The sequence below is a fragment of the Cervus canadensis genome, chromosome 1, assembly GCF_019320065.1.
Source record: "Cervus canadensis isolate Bull #8, Minnesota chromosome 1, ASM1932006v1, whole genome shotgun sequence".
Lineage (NCBI taxonomy): Eukaryota > Metazoa > Chordata > Mammalia > Artiodactyla > Cervidae > Cervus > Cervus canadensis.
Genome location: NC_057386.1, coordinates 115372141 through 115397716, shown reverse-complemented (window position 1 = coordinate 115397716; position 25576 = coordinate 115372141). Strand labels below are relative to the sequence as shown.

General features: G+C 49.3%; 1 protein-coding gene across 10 annotated transcripts in view; it reads right to left on the bottom strand.

Moving 5' to 3' along the window:
* WSCD2 (WSC domain containing 2) overlaps nucleotides 1-25576 on the bottom strand; it is a 127926-nt gene that overhangs the window by 28599 nt on the left and 73751 nt on the right. For 9 of the 10 annotated variants that reach the window (XM_043438219.1, XM_043438191.1, XM_043438196.1 and 6 more), the window contains 3 exons: nucleotides 24162-25094; nucleotides 11013-11127; nucleotides 6361-6545 (listed from right to left, as the gene is read on the bottom strand). In XM_043438219.1, the coding sequence (XP_043294154.1) occupies nucleotides 6361-6545; nucleotides 11013-11127; nucleotides 24162-24540 (679 nt within the window). In that variant the 5' untranslated portion in view covers nucleotides 24541-25094. The remainder of the gene's footprint in view (nucleotides 1-6360; nucleotides 6546-11012; nucleotides 11128-24161; nucleotides 25095-25576) is intronic. The other variant, XM_043438228.1, reaches the window with a different exon arrangement.

The following is a 25576-nucleotide window of genomic DNA, read 5'->3' as shown; positions in this document are numbered from 1 at the left end:
ACTGGAGCCCATTATACAGAGTGAAGTAAGCCAGAAAGATAAAGACCAATACAGTATACTAACACATATATATGGAATTTAAAAAGATGGTAACGATAACCCTACATGCAAAACAGAAAAAGAGACACAGATGTACAGAACAGACTTTTGGACTCTGTGGGAGAAGGCGAGGGTGGGATGTTCAGAGAGAACAGCATTGAAACAAGTATACTATCAAGGGTGAAATAGACCACCAGCCCAGGTTGGATGCATGAGATGGGTGCTCAGGGCTGGTGCACTGGGAAGACCCAGAGGGATGGGATGGAGAGGGAGGCGGGAAGGGGGAGAGGGATGGGAATACATGTAAACCCATGGCTGATTCATGTCAATGTATGGCAAAGACCACTATAATATTGTAAAGTAATTAGCCTCCAACAAATAAAAATAAATGGAAAAAAAAAATAAAAAGAACACAATAAAAAAATTGCTAGAACTAAGAACAGTACACAAGAACAGTATACAATTTACACTATGTAAATTGCAAACCATAAGTCAAGATCTATTTTTTCGGTGATAACATAAGCTTCACAGAGCTTTCCTCGTGGCTCAGTGGTAAAGAATCCGCCTGCAATGCAGGAGCCGTAGGAGATGTGGGTTTGATCCCTGGGTCAGAAAGATTCCCTGGAGGAGGGCATGGCAACCCATTCCAGTGTTCTTGCCTGGAGAATTCCATGAACAGAGGGCTCTGGCGGGCTACAGTCCATGGAGCCGCAAAGAGTTGGACATGATTGAAAGACTAAGCACCCAGGCGTGAGACTCTTATTACACCAGGTGATCTTAACAGTGTGTGTGTCTGCGTGTGGTGGGGGGGGGGGGAGGGGAGGAGAGCAAGAGACAGAGACAACAGAGACAGGACAATGTTCATATTACCCAGCCACTCTGAACATTAACCAAAAGCAGGTCTGGCTAATAGTGGCTGATGACATAAACAGTCCAATTCTTGTTATCTAGCTCAGCATCATTCACCAGAATGTTCTAGTGGCTGCAGCTTTCCCTCTAAATACACATCACTTTAAGGTCATCTCTTCTTATGGTCAAAGCCGCCATCCAAATAATGTAAGTACCGGCATAAAGAGAATCCGTAGTCACAAAGAGTCGGATGTGACTGAAGCAACTTAGCATGCACACACAATGTAAGCTTCATAATACTTTCATCAAAGATAGAAAAAAAAAATAGGGAAAAGGGCTGAGTCCTGGGAGAGGCTGGTCTGCAGTCATGGGGGTTTTGTTGTTATTTAGTCAGTAAATTGTGTTTGAATCTTTTGTGACCCTGTGGACTGTAGCCCGCCAGGCTCCTCTGTTCATGAGATTCCCCAGGCAAGTATGCTGGAGGGGGTTGCCATTTCCTTCTCCAGGGGATCTTCCCTACCCAGGGATCAAGCCTGCATTGGCAGGTCTCCTGTATTGGCAGGTGGATTCTTTACCACTGAGCCACCATAAAGCCCATGGGGGTCTTAGGCAGCACCGAAGGATGGTCAGCACCATGGACAGCCACCCATGGGCCCCACATATAAATGCGTTCTGTGATTCTAGTGAACCTTGCAAAGCAAATCTTGCAAGAATCTTTCAGGCAAATGGAATTTCTTGCAACATCCTATAAAGTCATAATATTCTCAAATCGCCAGCAGGTCTCTGCCCCTGGGAGGACAAGCCGCACTTGCTGACACATTTAGCAAACCTCTGTGAAAAATGTAATCCAACCAAGAAGGAAGTCCATTCTTGGTCCTTTTGTAACAAGGGCAAAGAGTCCCCGTGCCCAAAAGTCTGTGTCAAGGAAGAATAGCAGGGTTCCTGCAGACATTTGCTCTGCCAACCTTTTAATGCTCTCGCTACTGTAGGAGCATTCCATCACCTCGGAGACATGGAGGCTGGCTCCCCACATGAGGCTGGCTCCCCACACAAGGCCGACACCCCATGCAAGGCCAACACCCCACCAGAGGGGTGCTCAGGAGGCAGTAAGCCTCCTTTGGATCTTCAAAATCGTTAAGAGTTCTGTGCCACTGCCCAGGGAAACACAATTAAGACACAGTGTTAATACAAACTAATGACTGCAAATGGAATCTGGTTTCCACCACACCTGTTTCCTGAAGCGTTTGCTCATTGCCCTGCCTAAAGCAATGCATGTCATGTCACGTGCTGGTGGAAGGCCTCCCTTCCTAACCTATTTGTGCATAAATCAGATCTCAGGAATGGGAAACCGAGCCTGTCACTGAGCCATAGCGAAGACCCTGGATATTCTGTGCTGTGTAGAGACAGGATGCAGGGCAGAAGCAGAGATTAGGGGTCAGGGGAGAAAGGAGGTAGATCAGGCTGAGGAGCGCTCCCAAGGCAGAGGCAACGGGGTCCAGAATCCAACACAAGAGGTCAGGGTGTTTGTAGCGCTATATCACATTAGCACCCAAACTAGGAGTCAGAGAGCTGGGTTCCAGCCTAAGTTCAGTCCCTAACAAGCACTGTGGCCTTGAAAACATCAGGCCTGCCCATTGTCCACTAAAATTAACTCTTGGCTTTTGCACACTCTGTTCCTTCTGCCCTGATTTCTCCCCCACCCTTTGGCAATGTGTCTCGAGTCTGAATATCCTCCTCTTTCACACCAGGCAAAATCCTGTGCATCTTTCAAGGCCCTAACCAGTCAGCCTTCTTCTGTGGAGCCACCCCCAGGGCTGTTCAATCTGACCACTTGTGCTTTTTAGGCCTCAGTTTCTAAAGCTGCAAAATGGAACATCAGCAAGGAAGGTGCTTCTAATGGGTCATTCAAAAATAACCTTTGCTGATCCTGGATTTTTGCTCTCAGCTGGATATGTGACTCTTCCTTTCACCTGGAAATCTTAGAATGAGATTCGGCTCAAATGTTGCTTTCTTGGCTCCTATATATACGTCACCACCGCCTCACCCACTTGAGCAGACCCCACTGGTCTTGGGTCTGCCCGTCCACTGGACGGTGACCTCCTTGAGAGCAGGGACTATGCTTGGTTCCTTGCCCATTCTCCTCTCCAAGCCTAAGCCACAGAGGAGCTCACCAAAGGTTTTGGTTCAACGAACAATCCTCATGCTCTCTCCCAATACCGTGTTGCCAACCGGGAGCCCACGAGGAATTCCAACTTGACCAGCCATCTGTCTCCTTATCCAAGCCACCTCCATGCTCATCTCAGACACAGTAGCAAGGTTAGCTAGGTTAGCACATTATCAAGGTCATTAGCTCTGAGGTTAGCAAGGCTTAGATTCCCTTCTGTAGTCTCCCAATGGAGGCGCCCAAGCTTCCAACCTTGCACAGCAACCATTCAGAACAACTGGGGTGGACTTAGACTCAAGGACTCCTCTCTTGGTAGAAATGAATGGGTTCCCCATCTTGAATGTAAATACAAAGACTACTTTCTCAGATGGAACAGAGTCTCACAGCGGAGGTGGGCAAGCCGAGGGGCACAGCAGCATCCCAGCAGCCTCAGGGGTCTCTCACCAGCAACCATCCAGGCAGCCTCCCCACTGCTACCAGGGCAAAACACACCCAACTGTAAGAGAATCTCATGGTCTGTGTGTGTTGAGGCTTTTACATTTCAGGTAATGGAAACAAAAAATCTCTGATGGTCCATGAGACTGCTATTGATTGGGCTTCTTAAGTGGCTCAGTGGTTAGAGGAATCCGCCTGCCAAGGCAGGAGATGCAGAAACGTTGGACTCGATCTCTGGGTTGGGAAGATCCCCTGGAGGAGGAAATGGCAACCCACTCCAGTATTCTTGCCTGGAGAATTCCATGGACAGAGGAGCCTGGCGGGCTACAGCCCATGGGGTTACAAAGAGTCAGACATGACCGAGAGACTAAGCACCCATGCGTGAGACTGCTGTTACACAAGGTGATCTTAACAGTGTGTGTGTCTGCGTGTGTGTGGGTGGTGGGGGGCAGGGTGGGGAGAGCAAGAGACAGAGATAGAGAGACAGGACAGTGTTCTTATTACCCAGCCACTCTGAACATTAACCAGAAGGTCTGGCTGAGAGCGGCTGCTGACATACACAGCCCAATTCTTGTTATCTAGCTCAGCATCACTCACCAGAATGTTCCAGTGGCTGCAGCTTTCCCTCTAAATGCACATCACTTTAAGGTCATCTCTTCTTATGGTCAAAGTCGCCATCCAAATGATGTAAATACTGGCATAAAGAGAATCAGTAGTGGATTCCCCTGGCGGTCCAGTGGTAAAGAATCCACCTGCCAATGTAGGGGGCATGGGTTCGATCCTTGGCCTGCGGGAAGATTCCACACGCCACAGAGCAACTAAGCCCGTGTGTCACAATGCCTGAGCTCTCCTTCTGGAGCCTACGCGCCACCACTACTGAGGCTGTGCACCCTAGAATCTGTGCTCCGAAACAAGAGTGGCCATGGCAGTGAGAAATCCATGCACTGCAATGGAGGGTAGCTGCCACTCACCGCAACTGGAGAAAATCCGCATGTGGCAAGGAAGACCCAGCACAGCCAAAAATAAATAACTAAATAAAGTGAAAGAAATCAGTATTGGGGATGATAAATCTGCCATCAAATCAAAACCTCACTACCCTAACAGTCAAACCAAAAACTCGCTGTGCAGACATTATCCAGCCTGGATTTCACACACCCTCCGTGTCCTCTGCCAGCCAGGCCCTCAGACCTGGGTGAACTGAGGCAACGATGGAGAGGGAGATGGTACCTCCGTTTCTAGAAATCAGCTGCTTTGCAAATTGGCGGCTCACTTGACCTTGCTGCAAGGCAAAGTGTGCACAGAGCTTCAAAAACATGGGGCTTGGAAAACAGGACACATTATCGAGCAAACCAGCAATGAATTTTTATCAACAATGACATTCACACGAAGAGGCCTTTTGCTGCGTGCACACAGGTGTTAAGGTTCTGCCAAGTCCACCAGAGTGCGCAGGCCTACATTCTGGGCGGACCTTGTCAGCTCCACTGAGGTCTAAGACCTTATTATTCAAGGTATGGTCCATGGACCAGCAGCCTACCATCACCTAGGACCTCCTTGGAAATGCAGAATCTCACCTGCTGAATCAGAGTCTGCATTTTAACAAGATCTCCCTGGGATTCCCCGGCACCTTCAAATTTGAGATTTGTAGTTCTGGATTCCTATTCCCGAGGCAGGACCTCATCAGAAGAGTACCCAGGACAAACCTCAGCCCTCTGTCTTTCGTCAAGGTCATTAGCTCTGCTTACAGGTCTGAACATCAGCTCTGAGGTCACAAGACTGTGTGACCTTGGGCAGGCTTACTTAAATTCATTAAGCCCCAGTTTCCTCACTGTAAAATGGAGATGATTAACCATGGCAACTGCCTGAAAAGTCTGTAGGGAAGGGAAACAAAATCAGGCTTGCAATGGACTTAGCACAGCCGATGCTTGAGAAACAAACATTAACCGCTACTAAACAGCCAAAGAAGGAACAGTGGGACAATATCCACAGCGGAGGGGGTGGCTACTGTCCTCACCTAATCACACCCTTCCCTCCCTCAGTCTGAAAACTGGAGAGTTTTTCTAATACAACCAAAACATTGCAAGTGACGGATAAACTGTCTCTGCATGCATGCGTGCTAAGTCGCTTCGGTTGTGTCCAACTCTTTGTGACCCCGTGGACTATAGCCCGCCAGGCTCCTCTGTCCACGGGATTCTCCAGGCAAGAACACTGGAGTGGGTTGCCATGCCCTCCTCCAGGGGATCTTCCCGACCCAGGGATTGAACCCTTGCCTCTTACATTTCCTGCACTGGCAGGCCGGTTCTTTACCACTAGTGCCATCTGGAAATTGTCTCTGTGGGAGCATTAAAGGCATAAGCTATGGGACTTCCCTGGTGGTCCAGTGGTTAACTCCACGCTTCAGTACAGACGGCCTGGGTTCAATCCCCAATCAGGGAATGAAAATCCCACGTGCTACATGGCACGGCAAAAAGAGAAAAATTAACAGATAAGCTCTGGAGTTGGCTTAAATCTTCTGCTGCTTGGGTGACACCAAGCCTCAGTCTCCTCATCCGTAAAGTGGGAGTGGGTGAATAACTGCGGTTTCAAGGGTCGTGGCGAGGATCAGGTGTGCTCTTCCAAAGAAGGCACTTCGGAAACGATGGAGCGTTTGCTGTTGTTACTGTCATCGTCACCATCGTTAGGGACAACCTGCTTTCAGCCAATCAGGAAGGACAGGCCAGGTCAGGCTCTCAGTGTCTGCTGAGGGGGAAGAGGGGTTCGGCTGGCGGCGAGGCTGGGGCAGGGTGGTGGCAGCCTGGGAGGGCGCCCGAGGGCTCAGGAGGGGTGGGGGGCGCAGGTGGGCGAGGGGCGGGGAGGGGAGGGGCTGACTCACGTACACCTGCGGGCGGACTCTTGGGCCAGCTGCAGCCGGTAGACGGACAGGCGGTTGGCTCCCCCGCACACGCTGCCCCGCTCGCCCTTGCAGTCCATGTCACACTCTGCCTCGCTCACGTTTGCCGCCTGGATCTTGTGGCCGCAGTAGCACTCGGCGCCGAACTCCAGCCCAGCGTACAGGTAGCCCCTGGGGGAGGCTGCTGTCAGGCCGGGGTGCCTGCCACCACGGAGACCCCCGAGGAGGGCAGGGCGTCAAGGCCAGTGAGGAGGCCCCAGGCAATGGGTCGGCTCTGGGGACTAGGAGGTCCCGGAGGGAGACGGGGATACAGATGCTGAAGGTGGGATGACAGAGAGACTCCCAGTGGGGAGAGAGGAGACCTCAGGGGACAGGAGACCCATCCACAGTGGAGAGTGGGTAGACAAGAGGCTTCAGGAGATGGGGAGACCCTAAGGAAAGGAGGAAACTGGGGTGGAGGGGGGAAAACGAGGAAGGCTGTGGGGTCAGGGAGACCTAAGGAGATCTGGGGGACAGGGATGCTCCAAGGGACATCAAGATCGAGACTAAGGAGACCCTGAGAAGGTCGTGGAGGCTGAGGAGTCTGGAATTCTTGCAGGTGCAATGGGCAAGAAGCCAAGAAGGATTACAGGGAGGTCCTGGAGGGGGGCAGGCAGGGAGACCACTGGCGTCCATCCCTGCCTGAGGTCTCACACCCCCTCTACACTTTGCCACACAGACACGCCACGTCACAGTCACACCCACCCACATATACCTTCAGCACCCTTGACACGCACCACACCCTTCCTGTGGTCCCTCTGTCCTCCCTACTCTCCTGTCTTCCCTGTCCATAGCCAGGAGCCAATCACAGAGTCCAGCCCCTTTATTCCAGCAACACCACCCAGGGATGGTACCTCTAGTTCCCCTGAGAGAAGTCTGGCCCAGGAGAAGGGGCAGGGGACTCTCACATCTCTCTGGAAAACCAAGGTCACATATCCAGCCAAGTGAAAAAAACTCCTTTCCTTAAAACAAAAAAGAAAGCCAGGCACTGCAAGATTTTCTTTTCTTTTCTTTTTTTTCACAGCTATGGAATCATTTCCTAAAAAGGACTCTTGGTAAGGATCCGTCTGTAAACAGATGAAAAGATAATTGCTTGTTCTGGCTCCAGGGGTGGGTATGAAGTGGTGGGGGGCGGGGAGGGGAGTAGGACAACTCCTGCTCAGCCCTCTTGCCCACTGTATTTTCTGAGGCACTTTCCCAAATTGAGAAAGGTTCCTGGGGGAGGGGGGCAGCCTGCAAAATACTGGTCCTGCAAGATGGTACTTATCAGAGGTGTCATTTCATGACTTCTGGGGGCTAGTTGGAGACACAGATCCACCCAGATTCACGTCTCCGAACACCCCAACTACTCGGGGTGGCGTGCAATCACAGGGTCACCTGGGCAGATGCAATTGTTGTTCAGTTGCTCAGTCGTGTCTGACTCTCTGCAATCCCATGGACTGCAGCACGCCAGGCTTGCCTGTCCTTCACTGTCTCCTGGAGTTTGCTCAAACTCATGTCCATTGAGTCAGTGATGCCATCCAGCCATCTCATCCTCTATCATCCCCTTCTCCTCCTGCCCTCAATCTTTCCCAGCATCAGGGTCTTTTCCAATGATTCAGCTCTTCACATCAGATGGCCAAACAATTGGAGCTTCAGCATTAGTCCTCCCAATAAATACTCAGGGTTGATTTCCTTTAGGACTGCCTGGTTTGACCTCCTTGCAGACGCAGTTCAGTTCAGTTGAGTCACTCAGTTGTGTCCAACTCTTTGCGATCCCATGGACTACAACACGCCAGGCTTCCCTGTCCTTCACCAACTCCTGGAGCTTGCTCAAATTCATGTCCATTGAGTCAATGATGCCATCCAACCGTCTCATCCTCTGTCATCCCCGTCTCCTCCCGCCTTCAATCTTTCCCAGAATCAGGGTCTTTTCCAATGAGTCAGCTCTTCGCATCAGGTGGCCAAAGTATTGGAACTACAGCTTCAGCATCAGTCCTTTCCATGAATATTCAGGACTGATTTCCTTTAGGATAGACTGGCTGGATCTCCTTGCAGTCCAAGGGACTTTCTAGAGTCTTCTCCAACACCACAGTTCAAAAGCATCAATTCTTCGGCACTCAGCTTTCTTTATAGTCCAACTCTCACATCCATATATGACTCCTGGAAAAACCATAGCTTTGACGAAATGGACCTTTGTTGTCAAATAATGTCTCTGCTTTTTAATATGCTGTCTAAGTTGGTCATAGCTTTTCTTCCGAGGAGCAAGTGTCTTTTAATTTCATGGCTGCAGTCACCATCTGCAGTGATTTTGGAGCCCCCCAGAAAAATTGCAGATGCAGTAGGAGCAGCTTAAACTATCTGGGCATCTTGGGGCTGGGTCAGCCTCCTTCCACCTCTCTGTCTCTCCGAAGCCTTGGTTCTCAGGTGTCCCTGGGGCCCGTCACATATAACTGGACCCACTGATGGAAGGACCACTACCGGACAGCAGGAGCTCTTAAAGTTTCCCAGCTGGATGTGAAATTCAGAGCAGCAGTGCTCCAACCGCGGTCCAGGGACCAGCAGCAGGTGGTATCATCTGGGAACTTGTTAAAAATTCTTGGACTCCACCTCAAACCCAACAAATCGAAAATTGGGGTGGGGTGGGGCCCAGCAATTTGTTTTGAAAGATCCCAAGTGAGCTTCCCTGATAGCTCAGTTGGTAAAGAATCCACCTGCAATGCAGGAGACCCCGGTTCGATTCAACGGTCAGGAAGATCCCCTGGAGAAGGGATCGGCTACCCACTCCAGTATTCTTGGACTTCCCTTGTGGCTCAGCTGGTAAAGAACCTGCCTGCAACGTGGGAGACCTGGGTGCGATCCCTGGGTTGGGAGGATCCCCTGGACAAGGGAAAGGCTACCCACTCCAGTATTCTGGCCTAGAGAATCCCACGGACTATATAGTCCATGGGGTCACAAATGTTGGACATCACAGCAACTTTCACATCCCAGTTGATGCTGACGTGCGTGTCCTGGAGCTCACAGCTTGGATGCAGAGACAAGCACGTAACTAGAAAAGGGCTGCACAGTGAGATGAGGGTGACACGGAATAAATCACAGATGGTGGAAATACAGGAGGCGCCCAACATGCCTGGGGTGTCAGGAGAGACTTCTCAGGAGGTGACAGCCAAGATTGAGCTTCAGAAGATGAGTCAGATCAACTTGCGTAGTTCAGTTTGGTTCCGCATGCGCTTGTTGGCTGCCCACATGTGCTTCCAGAGAGAGCCAGAGGTGTGTCAGCCAAGGCCCTGCCCCCAAGGGGCTCCCCAGCTAGTCGGGGAGACAGAAGCATCAGCAGCCTTGGGCCACAGAATAGCAAGAGCTTACATGTGCTGTCTGCCAGGTGCTGTTCTCAAACATTTGCTTTGCAAGTACTAACTCTTCAGCCCCCACAAGACCCCTCTGAGGGCATGGCCCCTGCGATTTACCTCTGTCTCCCCACAGTCCAATAGATAAATTAATCAATCAATATCCTAGAGAGCTGGGAGTCTCTCCTAAGCTGGAGGTGGTCCTGAGTTCAGGATTGATGGTGGACTGTTCTGGAAGCTGATTATAAAGCAGACAGTGTTTCCTAATCAGGGAGAGAAGGAAGGGTCCCTTGGCCCCCCACTTGCCCATTTCCACTCCAGCCACACAGCTGAGCTCTTTCAGAGCTCATGACCTTCAGAGGCAGCAGGCTTGAGTCTGAAGGTCAGCATGTTGGAGGCCTCCCGCAAACCACCATGGGTCAGGGACCCAGGGCACGGGGGAGGAGCAGGTCCGCTCACTGCTCCGTGCCTCCCGGGCAGAGTGCTGGTTCCCAGGCCTGGCCCCAGGGTCCCCACTCGCCAGTCCTCTGGGGCCTGTCTACTCTTGAAAAGTCAGCTCCCTCCCCTTAGGGCCTGTTCTCATTGAGAACATCATTTTCTCCTTAGATTGGAAAACATTGCCTGGACAGGTGAGTGTTTCTCCGTGGGACAGGAACGAATAGTTTCTGGGCTGGGCAAGCACTAAATATCCCTGATTGCAGGCTCCCACCTCAGCTTTCCCACAGGCATCTCACAAGCCTCATGCTCACAGACTCACACTTGCCTGCACGTAAACATCTACTTGTGCTTTCCCCACAATTCTGGACCCTTGCCAACGTATCCACAGAGACCTGGCACTCACAGCCAATATTATTTAAAGGCAATTCGGTGTTGGCATTAAGCTCACAAACATGTCACCCTGCAGAGTGTACACTGTAAACTCACACCTAGGCACAGCCTCACACAACTGCACAATCACAGATTCCAACAGACCAACTCCCTACTCTTGATCTCCAGCGTCCATGAGACAGGCTCCTCTGTCCATGGGATTTTTCAGGCAAGAGAATGTGCACACGCATGCACTCACACAGTCACACACTCACACACACACTCACACACACACACTCACACACACACACACTCACACACACACACACCCTTGCATCACCTTCCCTTACAGTGATATGTCCATCCTTCCTCATGCCCTCCCATGGGAAAACGAAAGACCACCGCAGGTAGGAAGCTGCGAAGGAAGGGGTCTGGATGCAGGGAGCCTGGGACGCTGGGGCCCTACCGTTCTGCACAGTTGTCCTGGCAACGGAAGACGGTCATCTTTTTGTAGTCGAAAAAGGACACGCCTCGGAGGGCCCGGCTCTGGGTGTCATCCAGGTAGCAGCCGATGTACTTAGCTTTGGGAAGATGAGAAAAGTCAGATCTGGGGTGGTGGGGGAGGGGGACAGAGCTGAAAGAGTTTCAGAAGTGACGAGTCCACCTCTGGCTATGACCTCTTGGTCCCAATTCCTTCCTCTGAGCAGTCAAGTGGAAACAAGAGAGACTGACACTCGTGTGCATTGGCAGAGCTTGGTCCACGGGGCAGTGCAGTCCCGTGGGTAAGGCTGTGGGCCCTGGAGGTCAACAGAGGGGAGGAAGCGACCTTCCATAGCCAGGGGTAAGGTCACACCCCTGGGCTCTACTGATGACGACTGGGCACCCAGCAACCCAAGCTCACCCCACTCCCTAAGCACCAAGACTCTTATTAAGACAGCTCTGAAGAGTTTGATAAGTTGACAGCCTGCTGTCATTTCTGCAAGATGACTTAAGGTTTTATTTATTTTTTCTTGGAAGGAACACTGGACTTGGACATCTTAAGATCCAAGTCACCATCTCACTTGGTGACATTCCAGTGCATTTAGGCCAGTTAATCTCTCTGAGGCCCAGTTTCCTTCATTGTGGGGATGAAAATATCAGCCCAGTGAGGTTAAAATGGACTTATTTGTATAAACATTTCTTCCACAGGGTCTTGCATATAATAGGCACAAACTTAAGGTGAGCTGAATAAGAAATGAGCCATTCACAGTGCTGTTTAAGTTCTTCACAGTTTTCCCACTTTGTGGGCCAAGGTAAATGCTTTCATCCAGAAGGAATTTTTTTTTTTTTAAGATTCTGTTTGATGTGGATCATTTTTAAAGTCTTTATTGAATTTGTTACAACATGGCTTCTGTTTTATGTTTTGGATTTTTGGCCGTGAGACACGTGGGATCTTAGCTTCTCCACCAGGGATTGAGTTCACACCCGCTGCATTGGAAGGTGAAGTCTTAACCACTGGACCACCAGGGGAGACCCCAAAAGGAAAATTTTAAACTATGTGAAACAACCATCCAATGATATACCATTCACTTAGTTTTCTTAGATTAGTACATGTGTTCCTATACTTGTTGGTAAATAGTACATGAAGATGGTACTTTACAGTTTATCAAGTCTTTTCCCATGTGTTCTTACAATCATTATTAACTTGGACATGCACTTTACTAAGTGCCTTACACATACTGTCTCAGTGAATCCTTAGAATGAGCCTGTAAGGGAAGTATTAATATTCCCAGTCAATGTATCAGAGGAAACTGAGGCCCAGAGAGGCTGAGTCACCTGCCCAAGGACACACAGCTTATACCGGTGGGGCTGGGTTTGGACACAAGCAATCTGGCTGCAGAGCCCATGTTCTGAACTACTGCACTGCTTGTTTCTCTTTGCTTTTTTTTTTAAAGATTTTTTCCCCTGCTGTGGACCATTTTAAAGTCTTTATTGAATTTGTGACAATACTGTTTCTGTTTTATGTTTTGGTTTCTGACTGGGAGGCATGTGGGATTTTACAGCTCCTGTCCCCGACTAGGGATCAAACCTGCGTCTCTCGCACTTGAAGGCAAAGTCTTAACCACCCCCAGGGAAGTCCCTCTTGTTTCCCTTTGGATCCGGGGACCTTTGCAATGACCCAGGTGCAGTGGCTCTTGGCATGCTGAAACTCTGTTCTTAGATGATTGAACAGGGGCCCAGAAAGGTGAAGTGAGCTGTCCCAGACCTGGAACTAATTGATGGAAGAATAAAGATTTAAATTTAGGTCTATGGGACCCCAAACCAGTGCTCTTGCATTTGGGAGTCACTGGAGGTGAGCCTGAGGACCCAGCCAGCCCTTGGAATTAAACGGCCCTCCTGGAGAATGATTGAGGAAAATGCTACATGCCACCTGATCTCGTTCAGGCCTAGGCTGCTGTCGATTTAAACTGTGGGCTCCTCGCCCCCCCACTCGTGGTGGAGAACAGGGTCTAGCAGAGGATACCGGCTTGTTAAGGAGCAATTGTGTCCCCTCAATGCCGCCCTGCGAAGTGCAGAATTTGTCAGCCTCGCTGGAGATGTGTCTCAACCCTGATCACCTTGAATTTCTTTCATAAGACAGAGGTGATTTGGTCGACTAAGAACAGTCCATCTTTAAAAGAAACATCGCCTCCCTGGAGCAGGGACATCAGATGGTGACAGCTCTGGGAAAGCCGGCATCTTGTCACTGCGCTTGTTCAACAGAGGATGACTCTCCTGTGTCACAGCAGGAAACATGGCCCGGGGAGGGGTGTGTGTGTGTGTGTGTGTGGCCCGGGGAGGGGTGTGTGTGTGTGTGTGTGTGTGTGTGTGTGTGCATGGCCCGGGGAGGGGTGTGTGTGTGTGTGAGTGAGACATTTACATCTGGGCGGGGAGAGAGAACTTCCATGGGCCATTGTTGGCAAGTAACCTTAGTTCAGTAGTTCACTAGAGGACAGAGTGTCTAAGGACGGGCAGGAGGAGAAAAAAAAAAAAAAAAGGAGGAAGGAGAGGAAGGGAAAGGGAAGGTGGGGAACGGTTGTTTATTTTGGCAGAATGAGGTCACTGTCATCAGATCAAAAGCTGTGTGTGTGAGACAGGGAGAATATGCATTGAGTACCTTCTATGTGCCATGCCTCATTTAAAAAAATTCAGTCCTCACACCCTTCTTATTAACCCATCTTATAGATGAAGAGACTGATCCTAATGACTGTTGTATCTGTCTGTCTTAGAAGTAAATCTTTGTATTTGGCCTACGGTATATGCTTTCTGACTGGTCCCCACTCATGTTACTCCATCTTACTTGTTTCTAAGTAGAATTCGAAACTATGCAATCTGCCTGTGTGCCCAGCGCTTGGAAGCATCTCCAAATCTTAAAATTTAAGCCCAGATCTGTCCTCCAGCCGTTGTATGTTTGGGGAGGCTTCGCTTCTATGTGGCCCACAGGCTTCGGGATCACAAGGTACCACACTGGGTCCTGACAGAGAGGAGTGCTCATGACCCAGAAATGCTGGGCTTGGAGCTGGATGTACTATGACCATGGGTGGCCTCGCCAGAGGGTGAGGGTAGGTGCCTTCGACTATAGGGGGGGATTGTGGATTGTGTTAGATGAGAGTTTTATAATCAGATTAATAGGAGTGTGAGCACATGTACACACACGTCCACTGTAGGGTAAGTGGGTGGACTGTCATGGTACTCTTTGCGCCTTCAAAGCAGCCTACCCTCGTATTTTTCTGTGCATGCTCAGTCACGTCCCACTCTTTGCAACCCCCATGGCTCCTCTGTCCATGGGATTTTCCAGGCAAGACTACTGGAGTGGGTTGCCATTTCCTTGTCCAGGGGACCTTCCTGAGCCAGAGATCGAACCTGCGCCTCCTTCATTGGCAGGCGGATTTGTTCCACTAGTGCCACCTGGGAAGCCCTTACCAGCTCTGATCTTGGGGAGACACTGACCCTGGAAGAGCCAGTCATATTGTACCTGCCACCAGCCAGTGCTTGATGGCTCCGGGGAAGGACACGTGACCTACTCTTTGGATTCTCATAGATTAAAGCTGGGAGAAAGAGATTCGTCTCCCTTGGGTTGTGACACTGGTATTCTTTAAGTCCAGAGCTACCAACAGCCAAGACCCCTGGCACAAAGTCAGTCTGTGCAGGAGAATCAAGCTAAGTCAGAAGCAAGCAGAGATGAGAGTTAGGAAGAGAATGGCACAATTCATTCATTTGACAACCTAGCCCCTTTGGTAGTTTGGTGACAAGACACACTACATTTTCTTCTTTGGCTTAAGCTGATTAAGGTGGGTTTTTTGGTCCCTGCCATCAAAGGAGCACTGACTAATATGCTGACTGCCAAGCTAAGCTGCCTGAGTCCACCCAGCTGGGAGAGTCTAGACTGTGTCCCTGTAGAAAGGTCTTGTGTACCACACTTAGTCTTGGCTTGGGAGGAAGGCTTCTCCATCCCACCAGAGAGACCTTCCTGGAGGGATGATGGGAGATGGAGGGTCTTCTGGAAGAGGAGTTAATACCTGACCGTAGGTCCATCTGCCCCAAAGCCTGGGCTTTTAAATGCTGCACCACCCCTTCCCTAAGCCTCCCACCAGGCCAGGCATCAGGTTGAGATGACCCACACAACAGCCGCTCAAAGGCTTATTGTGGGAACAGATGAACCTCCTTTTCTTCCTCTGTCCACGGGAGGGAAAAAGAGACTCAGGGTCCCCTTCTCTGATGCTCTGGAGAAGCGTGGGCATGCTATATACTGTGACCTGATGGATGCGCTGAGCTCTTTGGGTCAGGAAACGGATACTGAATCTGTTTCCTCCTTGCCCTGGGCCAGGAAGGGCTGGTGACTCCTTCCCTCCTGACCCTTCAGTTCGGGCTGTGGCCAGCACAACCGGCAACCCTCTCGCTGGAGCTCTATCACCCAGTTAGCGATAAGCTCGTGGGGGGGTGGGGGGGTGGGCTACCATCCAACCCACTTCCGATTTTCCTCAAGTTCTGCTGTACTGGCAGAATCTCCCGAAGACGAGGGGGAGGTCGGGTATGTAAAACAGGGACAAAATTCACAGGCCACTCGAGGGTGAATTAATGGCTGAGTTCATACAATCTATCAGCTCATCGGAGCAGCCATCTGAATATCGCTGAAACGGCAAAGTCCCGTCCCAGCCTGGCTATTTATCTCAGGCGCAGAAACCGGCGAGGGGTGAGCCCAGGAGAGCACAAGCATCTGGAAAAGAGCTCTCCTGACTGTTTTTTCCCCTTTTCCTTTCCTTTTTTTCCCTCTTTTGCTTCAATTAATCTTCCTTTTGAAGCAACTTTGCTCTCTTCAATAAAGGTAATTTGTTAAGAGGATAGCTAAACATGTGCTAATTTGTATTTCTCTTATTTATTGTTTGTGAGTAGATTTGCAGACAGGAGATATTACAGTGTCCTCAAGGGCCGGTTTCGGAGCCTACCAGATCTGGGTTTTAATCCTGACACTGTAGGTAGCCTGGGCAGTATTACTCAAGGTCCTGCCTGAAAAGTGGAAATAAAACATAAGGGAGTGGGATTTCCGTGGTGGTCCAGGGGTTAAGAATTCTCCTTGCAGTGCAGGGGACACAAGTTCAATCTCTGGTTGGGGAAATAAGATCCCGCGTGCCTCGGAGAGACCAAGTTCTTGCTTGCTGCAACCACTGAGCCCATGCCATAACTAGAGAGTCCGTGTGCCGTGACCAAAGATCCCACATGATGTAATGAAGATCCCGCGTGCCACAGCAAGACCAGACACAGTCAAATAAATGAAATAAAAATTGAAGGGAAAAAAAAAACAACATGAGGGTGTTTTGGGTTGAACTGTGCCCCTCATAAAAAAAGATCAGTTGAAGTCCTAAGCCCAGTACCTCGGAATGTGACCTTCTTTGGAAATAGGGTCACTTCTGATGTAATTAATTATCAGGTGATACTGGAGTAGGTGGGTCCCCATCCAACATGACTGGTGTCCTTATAAGAAAGCGGCAAGCAGCTCTCTGAAGTCCCAGAGACACAAGGAGAGGACCGTGTGAAAATAGAGGCAACAGCTGATGTTTTACAGCTGCAAGGAAGGCCAAGGGCTCCTGCTGATGCCGGAAGCTGGGGGAAAGGCTTGCAAGAGATCCCCTCTTAGGGGCTTTGACAGCCTGTCTTGATGTTGGACTTTTAGCCTCCTGAACTGCAAGGCAATACACCTCTATTGTTTCAAGCCACTCAGTTCATGGTACTTTGCTATAGCAGCCCTTGAACACCAATATGGGGGTATTTTAAAAAAATATTTATTTATTTGACTGCTCTGGGTCTTTAGTTGCAGCACATGAGACTTTTTCTTTTTTTTTTTGGAAAGACATTTATTTATTTATTTTTGGCTGTGATCGGTCTTCGTTGTTGGGCGGGCTTTCTTTCTAGTTGCAGTACTCGGGCTTTGCATCGTGGTAGCTTCTCTTGTTGGGACGCATGGTCTCCAGGCTGCTTGGGCTTCCGTAGTTGTGGCTCCCGAGCTCTAGATCACAGGCTCAGTAGCTGTGGCACACAGCCTTAGTTGCGCCATGGCATGTGGGGTCTTCCCGGACCAGGGATTGACCCCATGTCTCCTGCATTGGCAGGCAAATTCTTTACCACTGAGCCACCAGGGAAGCCCATCTTTAAGTTGAGGCAGGTTAATTCTTAGTTGCAGCAGGATCTAGTTCTCCCACCAGGGATCAGACCTGGCCCCTTGCATTGGGAGCATAGAGTTTTAGCCACTGGACCACTAGGGAAGTCCCTACAGGGGTATTTTTTAAATTGACTGTAAGAAAAAAAATTGACTGTAAAATCGATCTCTTATCAATCTTATAAGAGATTGGGAAAAGAGAAAGGGTTATTTTCCTGCTGGGGATTCTTCACTATCTTGGAAAGTTGTCCTTCAGGAGGATCACTCCAGTGCTTCTGGGCTTCCTTGTGCAGGAAATTCCATCCCTGGAATTCCTGCTCATATCTAGGCTCCCTTGGGGTAGAAGGGATGCATTTTTCAGTTTGGTCAGGGCCCAAGGATCCTACAGGCTCAGCTCAACTGTCTCCTCCCCCAGGAAGGCATGATAGAGCCCCATGACCCAACTGGATCCTTCCCTTGGGATCCCAGAGTCCCCTGGTTTATCCCACCTTAACACTTCACTAAACAACTTTCCAAGAATTGAGCATTATTTTTTCAGATTATGAAGAATTTAGGCCCACTGTGGAAGGGTTTTTAATAAAATGGAAAAGTGCTAAAGTGGGGGAAAGGACGACCTGATGCTATATATGTACACCATTCTATTGTTTAGGAGTCACCTACTCAACCGTGTGAGATGGTGACGCACGGGGAAGCCTCGAGCACTGCAGTCCATAAAATTGCCAAGAGTCAGACACGACTCAGTGACTGAACAACAGTTCCTTAGAAATAAACCCCTAAGGGAGGAAACAGGACGACAAAGGCGGAACCCAACAGCGTTGATTGTGACTGTTGGATGGGGGGACTCTGGGCTATTTTAACTTTTATCTCTTTTTGCTACGTGTTCTAATTTTTCTACAATAAGCATGTGTGACTTTGATAATCAAGAAAAAAGTTATATGTTAAAATATAATTCACCTTTTTACTCATCTTTCTTTTCCCCGGTGGGTGTGACTATTCTTCAGACCAAAAAAAAAAGGAAAGTGTGCTTGAATCATTCTTGCATCTCCACCTCCCAGCACAGGGCCAGGCAAACAGACATGCAATAAATACAGAATGAATGAGTGAATGAATGGAGTTGGGATTCTATTAAGAGTCGGACATGACTGAGTGACTGAATAACGAACAACATAGCTCAGTGGTTAAGAATAAGAGCTTTGGGGGCTTCCCCGGTGGCTCTGGATCTTTTTTAAGCAACAGTGAGAACTGGACATAGAACAACAGACTGGTTGCAAATCGGGAAAGGAGTACGTCAAGGCTGTACATTGTCACTGTGTTTATTTAACTTATATGCAGAATACATCATGCAAAATGCCAGGCTGGATGAAGCACAAGCTGGAATCAAGATTGCCAGGAGAAATATCAATAATCTCAAATATGCAGATGACGCCACACTTATGGCAGAAAGCAAAGGAGAACTGAAGAGCCTCTGATGAAAGTGAAAGAGGAGAGTGAAAAGTTGGCTTAAAGCTCAACATTCAGAAAACTAAGATCATGGCATCTGGTCCCATCACTTCATGGGAAACAGATGGGGAAACAATGGAAACAGTGAGAGACTTTATTTTTGGGGGCTCCAAAATCACTGTAGATGGTGACTACAGCCACTAAATTAAAAGATGTTTGCTCCTTGGAAGAAAAGCTATGACCAACCTAGACAGCATATTAAAAAAGTAGAGACATTACTTTGCCAACAAAGGTCCATCTAGTTTTTCCAGTGGTCATGTATGGATGTGAGAGTTGGACTGTAAAGAAAGCTGAGTGCCAAAGAATTGATGCTTTTGAACTCTGGTGTTAGAAAAGACTCTTGAGAGTCCCTTGGACTGCAAAGAGATCCAACCGGTCCATCCTAAAGGAAATTAGCCCTGAATATTCTTTGGAAGGGCTGATGCTGAAGATGAAACTCCAATACTTTGGCCATCTGATGCAAAGAGCTGACTCATTGGAAAAGACCCTGATGGTGGGAAAGATTGAAGGCAGGAGAAGGGGACAACAGAGGATGAGATGGTTGGAAGTCATCATCGATTCTATGGACATGAGTTTGAGTAAACTCCAGGAGTTGGTGATGGACAGGGAGGCCTGGCGTGCTGCAGTCCATGGGGTTGCAAAGGGTCGAACATGACTGAGCGACTGAACTGAACTGAACTCGTGGCTCAGTGGTAAAGAATCCACCTGCCAATGCAGGAGTCACGGTTTGACCCCTGCTCCGGGAAGACCCCACATGCCTCAGAGCAGCTAAGTCTGCACACCACAAAGCCCGCACCGTTGAAGCCTGCTCATCCTAGAGCCTGTGCTCTGCAACAAGAAGCCACTGCAATGAGAAGCCCATGCACCCTTACTAGAGAGTAGCTCCCGCTAGCTGCAACTAGAGAAAAGCCCATGCAGCAACAAAGACCCAGCACAACCAAAAACAAATAAAATTATTTTTTTAAAAAAAGAAGAAGAGCTTTGGATATAAACAAGAGTCGGGTTGGAGTCTGCTCTGCCAGTTGGCAGCTGTGTGACATGGGACAAGTCCTTTAACCTCTCTGAGCCTCCATTTCTTCATCTATGAAAAAGAGTTTAATACTTCCTACAGATGTGAGGCTGAGTATGAGCACAGTCTGACCCAGAACTGACTCTCCATAACCTGCATAGATCACATCTTCTGCTGGAGGAGGTGGGGAGTGGGAGCCCTGCGGTCGCTTCCAAAAATGCTGACTAAATCTCCCGTGTCCTTCTTCATGCCCAGCCCAACACCCTCTGTAAGCTGGGGTGGGGGAAACAGAAACAGCACAGACTTTGCAATCAAACTGGAGTCGGCTCCTGGTTGTGCTCCTGACAACGGGGTCACCTAAGGCAAGTCACAGCACCTCTGTTCTCTCCTACAGAATTACAATATTAATAATAATAGCCGGCACGCACGAAGTGCTTACTGGTTTCCAGGGTCTGTGCCAAACACCGTCTGTGCACTGAAAACTGAGACGATGTAGCGCGGAGGGTTCAAGTGTAAGATCCAAACCTCCTGGGTTCAAATGTTGATTTATCTTCTCCTCCTGCTGGTTAACCTCGGGCAGGTTACCTAACCTCTCTGTGCCTCTGTTTCCTCCCTGGAAGGGGGAGTTAATGACAGTGTCTACTTAGCTGGGCTGCCAAGAAGACTATGGGATGTAACAGCTGCAAAGTGTGCTGCAAGAGTGCCTGGCATTTAGAGAGCATGCCATCGATTTATCTTATATAGTCCTCACAACAGACATCTGATGTTAAGTACCTTTTACCTCCCAAAGGAAACTGAGGTGACCTGCCCAGAGCTGCGCAAGCCACCGCAGAACTGGGATTTGAACCCTCATGTGGCTGCTCAGAGCACAGGATCTCGAAAGCCTAGCAAGGTGACTGGCACGTTGCAGGTGGCAGCTCCACCCAGGAAGTCAGACTTCCTGCCCAGCCCCAGCCCAGCCAGGAAGCAGCTCCATCCTCCCCTCCTGCCCGTGATGAGCTCCAAATCCTTTACAGCTTAAGTCTTGCATCGCTGCATCAAGCAGAGCCCTTGCCAACTTCAGATAAAAACCAAATGTGTTTAGCATCAGGTCAAGGAAGCGTCTCGTTTTTATTAGCGCTAATCTAATATGTTGTCTTTCCTTGCTGAACTCTGAATAAGTTAATCAAGGACAGTCTGAATTTGTGTTTTCTTAATAAGACTGCCTGATTTCAAAGCTGCCTGCTGAGAGATCTGTGCTCCAGGCTTCTTTCTTATTTTCTCTTCCTTCTCTCTATTTTATAAAATATCTAAGATTTCCAGAAGCAAGGGGTGGGGTAGCATAGTGGACAAGAAGGCTCACAAACTTTGGAATTAAATGAACCTTGCTTCAAACCTCAGGTTTTCTATTCACCACCTGGTTAACCTGGGGTAAGTGACTTCTGAGTTTTAAATTTTCCCATTTGCAAAATAAGATAATAATAGTCTTTAGCTTGTTGAGTTGTTGTGATAATTACATAAGGCAATGACGGTCTAGCCTATAATAACCATTCAATATATATTTAGCTACTATTTCTACTACTATTAATACTAGTGGCAGCAACTATTAAGTGACCTATTAATAGAAACCAAGAGATCTGATAAGCATTTTACATATATCATTTCATTCAAATAACATATGAAAAGCAAATAGAACAGTGGCTGGCATGAAGTAGGTGCTCAAGAAATGGTAATAATTACTTGTAACAGTGGCAGTGGAATTTCACTCTCATAATAAATGGGGGTGGGTGTTTCTATTTTGTTGGATGTATCAGTTGTACCATTATGGAATCATATTCTATCAGAGGACCTCAACGAACACAGGAAATTACCATTCATGTAAGGGCCATGACAGGGAGTACAGAGAAGGAACATTTGATCAAGCCTAGAGGGGGTCAGGACAATTTTCTGGAGGTGAGCTAAGCTGAGGCCTGGAGGAAGAGTGGGGCTAACCCTGTGGAGACACCCCAGGCAGTAGGCTGGTCATGCCTTCATTTGTCCATTCAGTGACTCAGTTACACAACCAGCGGGTACTGAGCACCAGCTGTGTTTCTGGTGCTGTCCGAGGTGCTGACAGAATGAAGCAGTCGGGACAGGTACCATCTCTGCCTTCATGGAGCTGACAGTCTAGTAGTAGAGACAGACTATGAGGAAGCAAGGTGTTTCCCTGGTGGTCCAGTGGTGAAGAATCCACCTTGCAATGCCAGGGACACCGGTTCAATCCCTGGTCCAGGAAGATCTCACACGCTGTGGGGCAACTAAGCCTGTGTACCACAACTACTGAGTCTGCCTGCTGCAACTACTGAAGCCTGCATGCCTGGAGCCTGTGTTCCACAACAAGAGAAGCCACTGCAATGAGAAGCCTGTGCACTGCAGCTAGAGACTAGCCCCTGCTTTTCACAACTAGAGAAAGCCCACGCAGCAACCAAGACCAAGGGCAGCCAAAAATAAAATAAGTAAATAAAATTTCAAAAATTAAAAAATTAAGGAAGCAAATAAAAGCAAGATAATTTCAGATGGTAATAAGTACTGTGACAAAAATAGAATCGGGAAATGTGGTCCTGACCAGGCATAAAATGGGGCTACTTTAGGGCATTCCAGGAAGACCTCTAAGGGATGGCACGGTTTGACTGGAGACCTGATGGAAGGGAGGAAGGGAGCCGTGCAACGATATGGGGAAGAGCATCCCAGATGGAAGGGACTAACTATAAAAAGATCCTGAGGTAGGATCAGGATTGGTGTGTTTCATGAGTAGCAAGGAGCAAAGTGGAGAGAGACGTGTGGTGAAGTGGGTGGGAAGTGTTACATGTTAATATTACAACATGTAACACCAAGTGTTACAACATGGTGGGCCATGCTGGGGGCTCTGGAATTTATCCTAAGTTTGATGGGGCTTGCAAAGTAGCAGGAGTTTGGAGTGGCTGGGGTGAGATGAAGCTTGGTGATTGGAGAAGGTGGCGAGGGAATTTCTCCATCAAGGTAGCAACTCACACCTCAGCTATGCCTACAATATGGGGTCCCTGACCCAGGTGGATCCACAAGACCTTCTTGATCACCCCTAAGACTCTACTCTGTGCAGGCATCATGTCATAATCATGTCTCATCAAACTCTCGGAGAAGCCTGGCAGGAAGGAGGCCATTGTTCCCATTTTACAGATGATAAAACTGAGGCATGAAAAGGTCAAGACACTTGCTTGGACTGCGTGACTGGTTGGAGTGGAGTTGGACTATGAATCCAAGTCCCTTAAGCCATTCTGCTACTTCTCACCTTCTCCTTCACTGCCCTGTGAATTTTTTAAGGAAGTGGAATTCTAGGACATTCCTGAGGATAAGATGATGGGGTCTTCTGGATGGCTCCTGAGCCAGAAGCAGGTTGGGACTGAAGCAGGGAAATATGCTGCCCAGGATAAGTCCCCTCCAATAGCCCTGCTTCCTTCCACGGTGGGAGAAGGGTTTTTTCACAAGTTGAATCACAGCGGAAGTGTGACATGTGGCAGGGAACACAAGGGCTGTGGAGGTTTTCCTTCTGTCCTGATTGGTGGTAGATCCTCCCAAACCATCTGGCTGCGATTCTGGAAATGTCCATTCATGTTAATCTCATGAATTGCAGGAGATATGGGGTCCTCCACAGAATGCTGCCCCGATGAGGGGACATCAGTCGACCCTGGGAAGTAGTCATAGAGCCAGCATCCAGGCCAGAACTCGTCACTGACCAGCTATGTGGCCTTGGGGAAAGTTTTCACTTCTCCAAGCCTGTTTCCATGTGTGTTAACTGGGCATAGGATCACATTCCTTAAGTCCATGGAGTGTAGTGAAAATCAAGTGAGATGATGTACTTAGGAAGAAAAGCCCACTTTGACTGTGACAGGCTAAGAAAATGCAATGAAACGAAGTCCCCTAAGTGCCCTCACCAAGGGATCCAGCTAAGTGGATGGAGAGGCAGACTGCAGGGAACAGAAGCTCTGCCACTAGCTAACTGTGTGACCTTAGGCTCCCGGGGCCTCAGTTTCCTCATCTTTAAAATGGGAATAATAGCACCTATCACATGGAGTTGTGGCTGTAATTTGATGCCTGTCAAGTGCTTGGAAAAGTACCTGGCCCTTAGTAAATGCTCAGTAGATGCTCGGGGTTTTGATTTTCAGGTGTATGTAACAAGGGCTATAAAGGGCTGCATGGGAGGGTCAGATGTTGAACTCTGACAGATTCAGGGTTCAGCTCTAAGCGTGGATGTTTATAAGCTGTGTGACCCTAGGCAAGCTACCTAATGCCTCTGAGCTGTGAAACCTCCTGCATATATAATGGCTGGCTCCTATGAAACACTGAACCCTAGCAGCTGTTACTATACTATTATTAATATCATCACTCCCTTCCCTCGTCCTCAGCCGCCCTCCAGCCCAGAGGCTCACCCCTCTTACCTCGCTCCTCCTCCTTCTCTCGGACGACCCTCCCCTTGAGGGCCCGGCTCCAGGCTCCCCCGTAGTCCCCCAGCTTGGCTCTCTCATTCCCGTCCTTGCCCTTGAACCAGGGTCCGTACCTGCGGGCGATGCTTGAGACTTCACCTGTGTCCCGGAAGCCTCTGCCCAGATTTAAGTCACCCAGGAAGGTCAGCTCAGCGCCCTCCGCTGGGGCCCCCGCAGCGGGGTTGGCCTGGTTCTGGGAGACGGCAGGCTGACCCACAAAACCAGAGTGAAGGAAGACAAGGCTCCCAGCCGTCAGGTAGAGCACCAGGAAGGTAAAGAAGCGTACGGGTTTCCTGCGGAAGTACCGCTGGAATTTGAACCAGAGCTTGGCCATAGTGGGATCATTCCGGACTGGATCGCTGGGGCTCAGCTGGGGGTTGGGGGTGTGGTCCAGAGAGAGAATGGACGGGGGCTTTGTTTCTCAAGCTTCCCTTAGGGATGGAGCCCCGGGGGGTCTTCAGTCTTAATCCAGCTGTGAAGGTGACTGCCAAGTCCAGGGCAGGAGGGCAGGTCCAAAGCTTGGCTGATGCCAAGAGAAGAGAGGACAGGGTTCACCAATCCTCCTGAGGTCAAGGTGAGCTTCTTTGGGCCATGAAAGGGGTTCTGAGGCTCGGGGCACTCAGGAGTTGGTCCCATTTTCCTACATATTGTTCTCTGCCTCAGAATTCCCAAAGAACTTGGAAAATAGCAATCAGAGGAGGATTTTGTGAGGGTTCACAGGCAGCTGGAGTTCGCTTGCCCCTTCTCAGATGCTCAGGCCTATGGGAGCTGGATTAATTCACCGCGGGCCTCTTCCCCGGTTGGGGACCAAGCTCGGCCTGCCCCCCTGGTGGAAACAGAAGCGGGCACGCTTTCATCTGGTGAAGCATTAGGGCTCAGGGCTGCCACCTGCAAAAGAGCACAGGTACAGACATAAGAAACCTCCTGGCAGAGGCCAGAACGTGAAGCTTTCTTGCACATTCTCAAGGGAGGGGGAAATGCAGAGTCCAGAGAGGGAGGAAACCAGTGGCCCAAAGAACCCAGCAGTGCTGGGTGAAAGCGACTCCTACTGGGCCTCGTCTCGGGACAAGCTGTGTCTTGGACAGACTCAGGTTGTTAAGCCCCATTGCTCAGAACTCAGTCATGTTTGACTCTTTGCGACCCTTTGGACTGTAGCCCACCAGGCTCCTCTGTCCATGGGATCTTTCATGCACAAATACTGGAGTGGGTTCACATTCCCTTCTCCAAGGGATCTTCTCAACCCAGGGATCGGACCTGCAGCTCTTGCATCTCCTGCATTGCAGGCGGATTCTTTACTGCTGAGCCCTGGGGGAAGCCCTTCTTAAGCCCAATAGTCTGCATATTTGTCAAATATACGCTGATTCATGGGG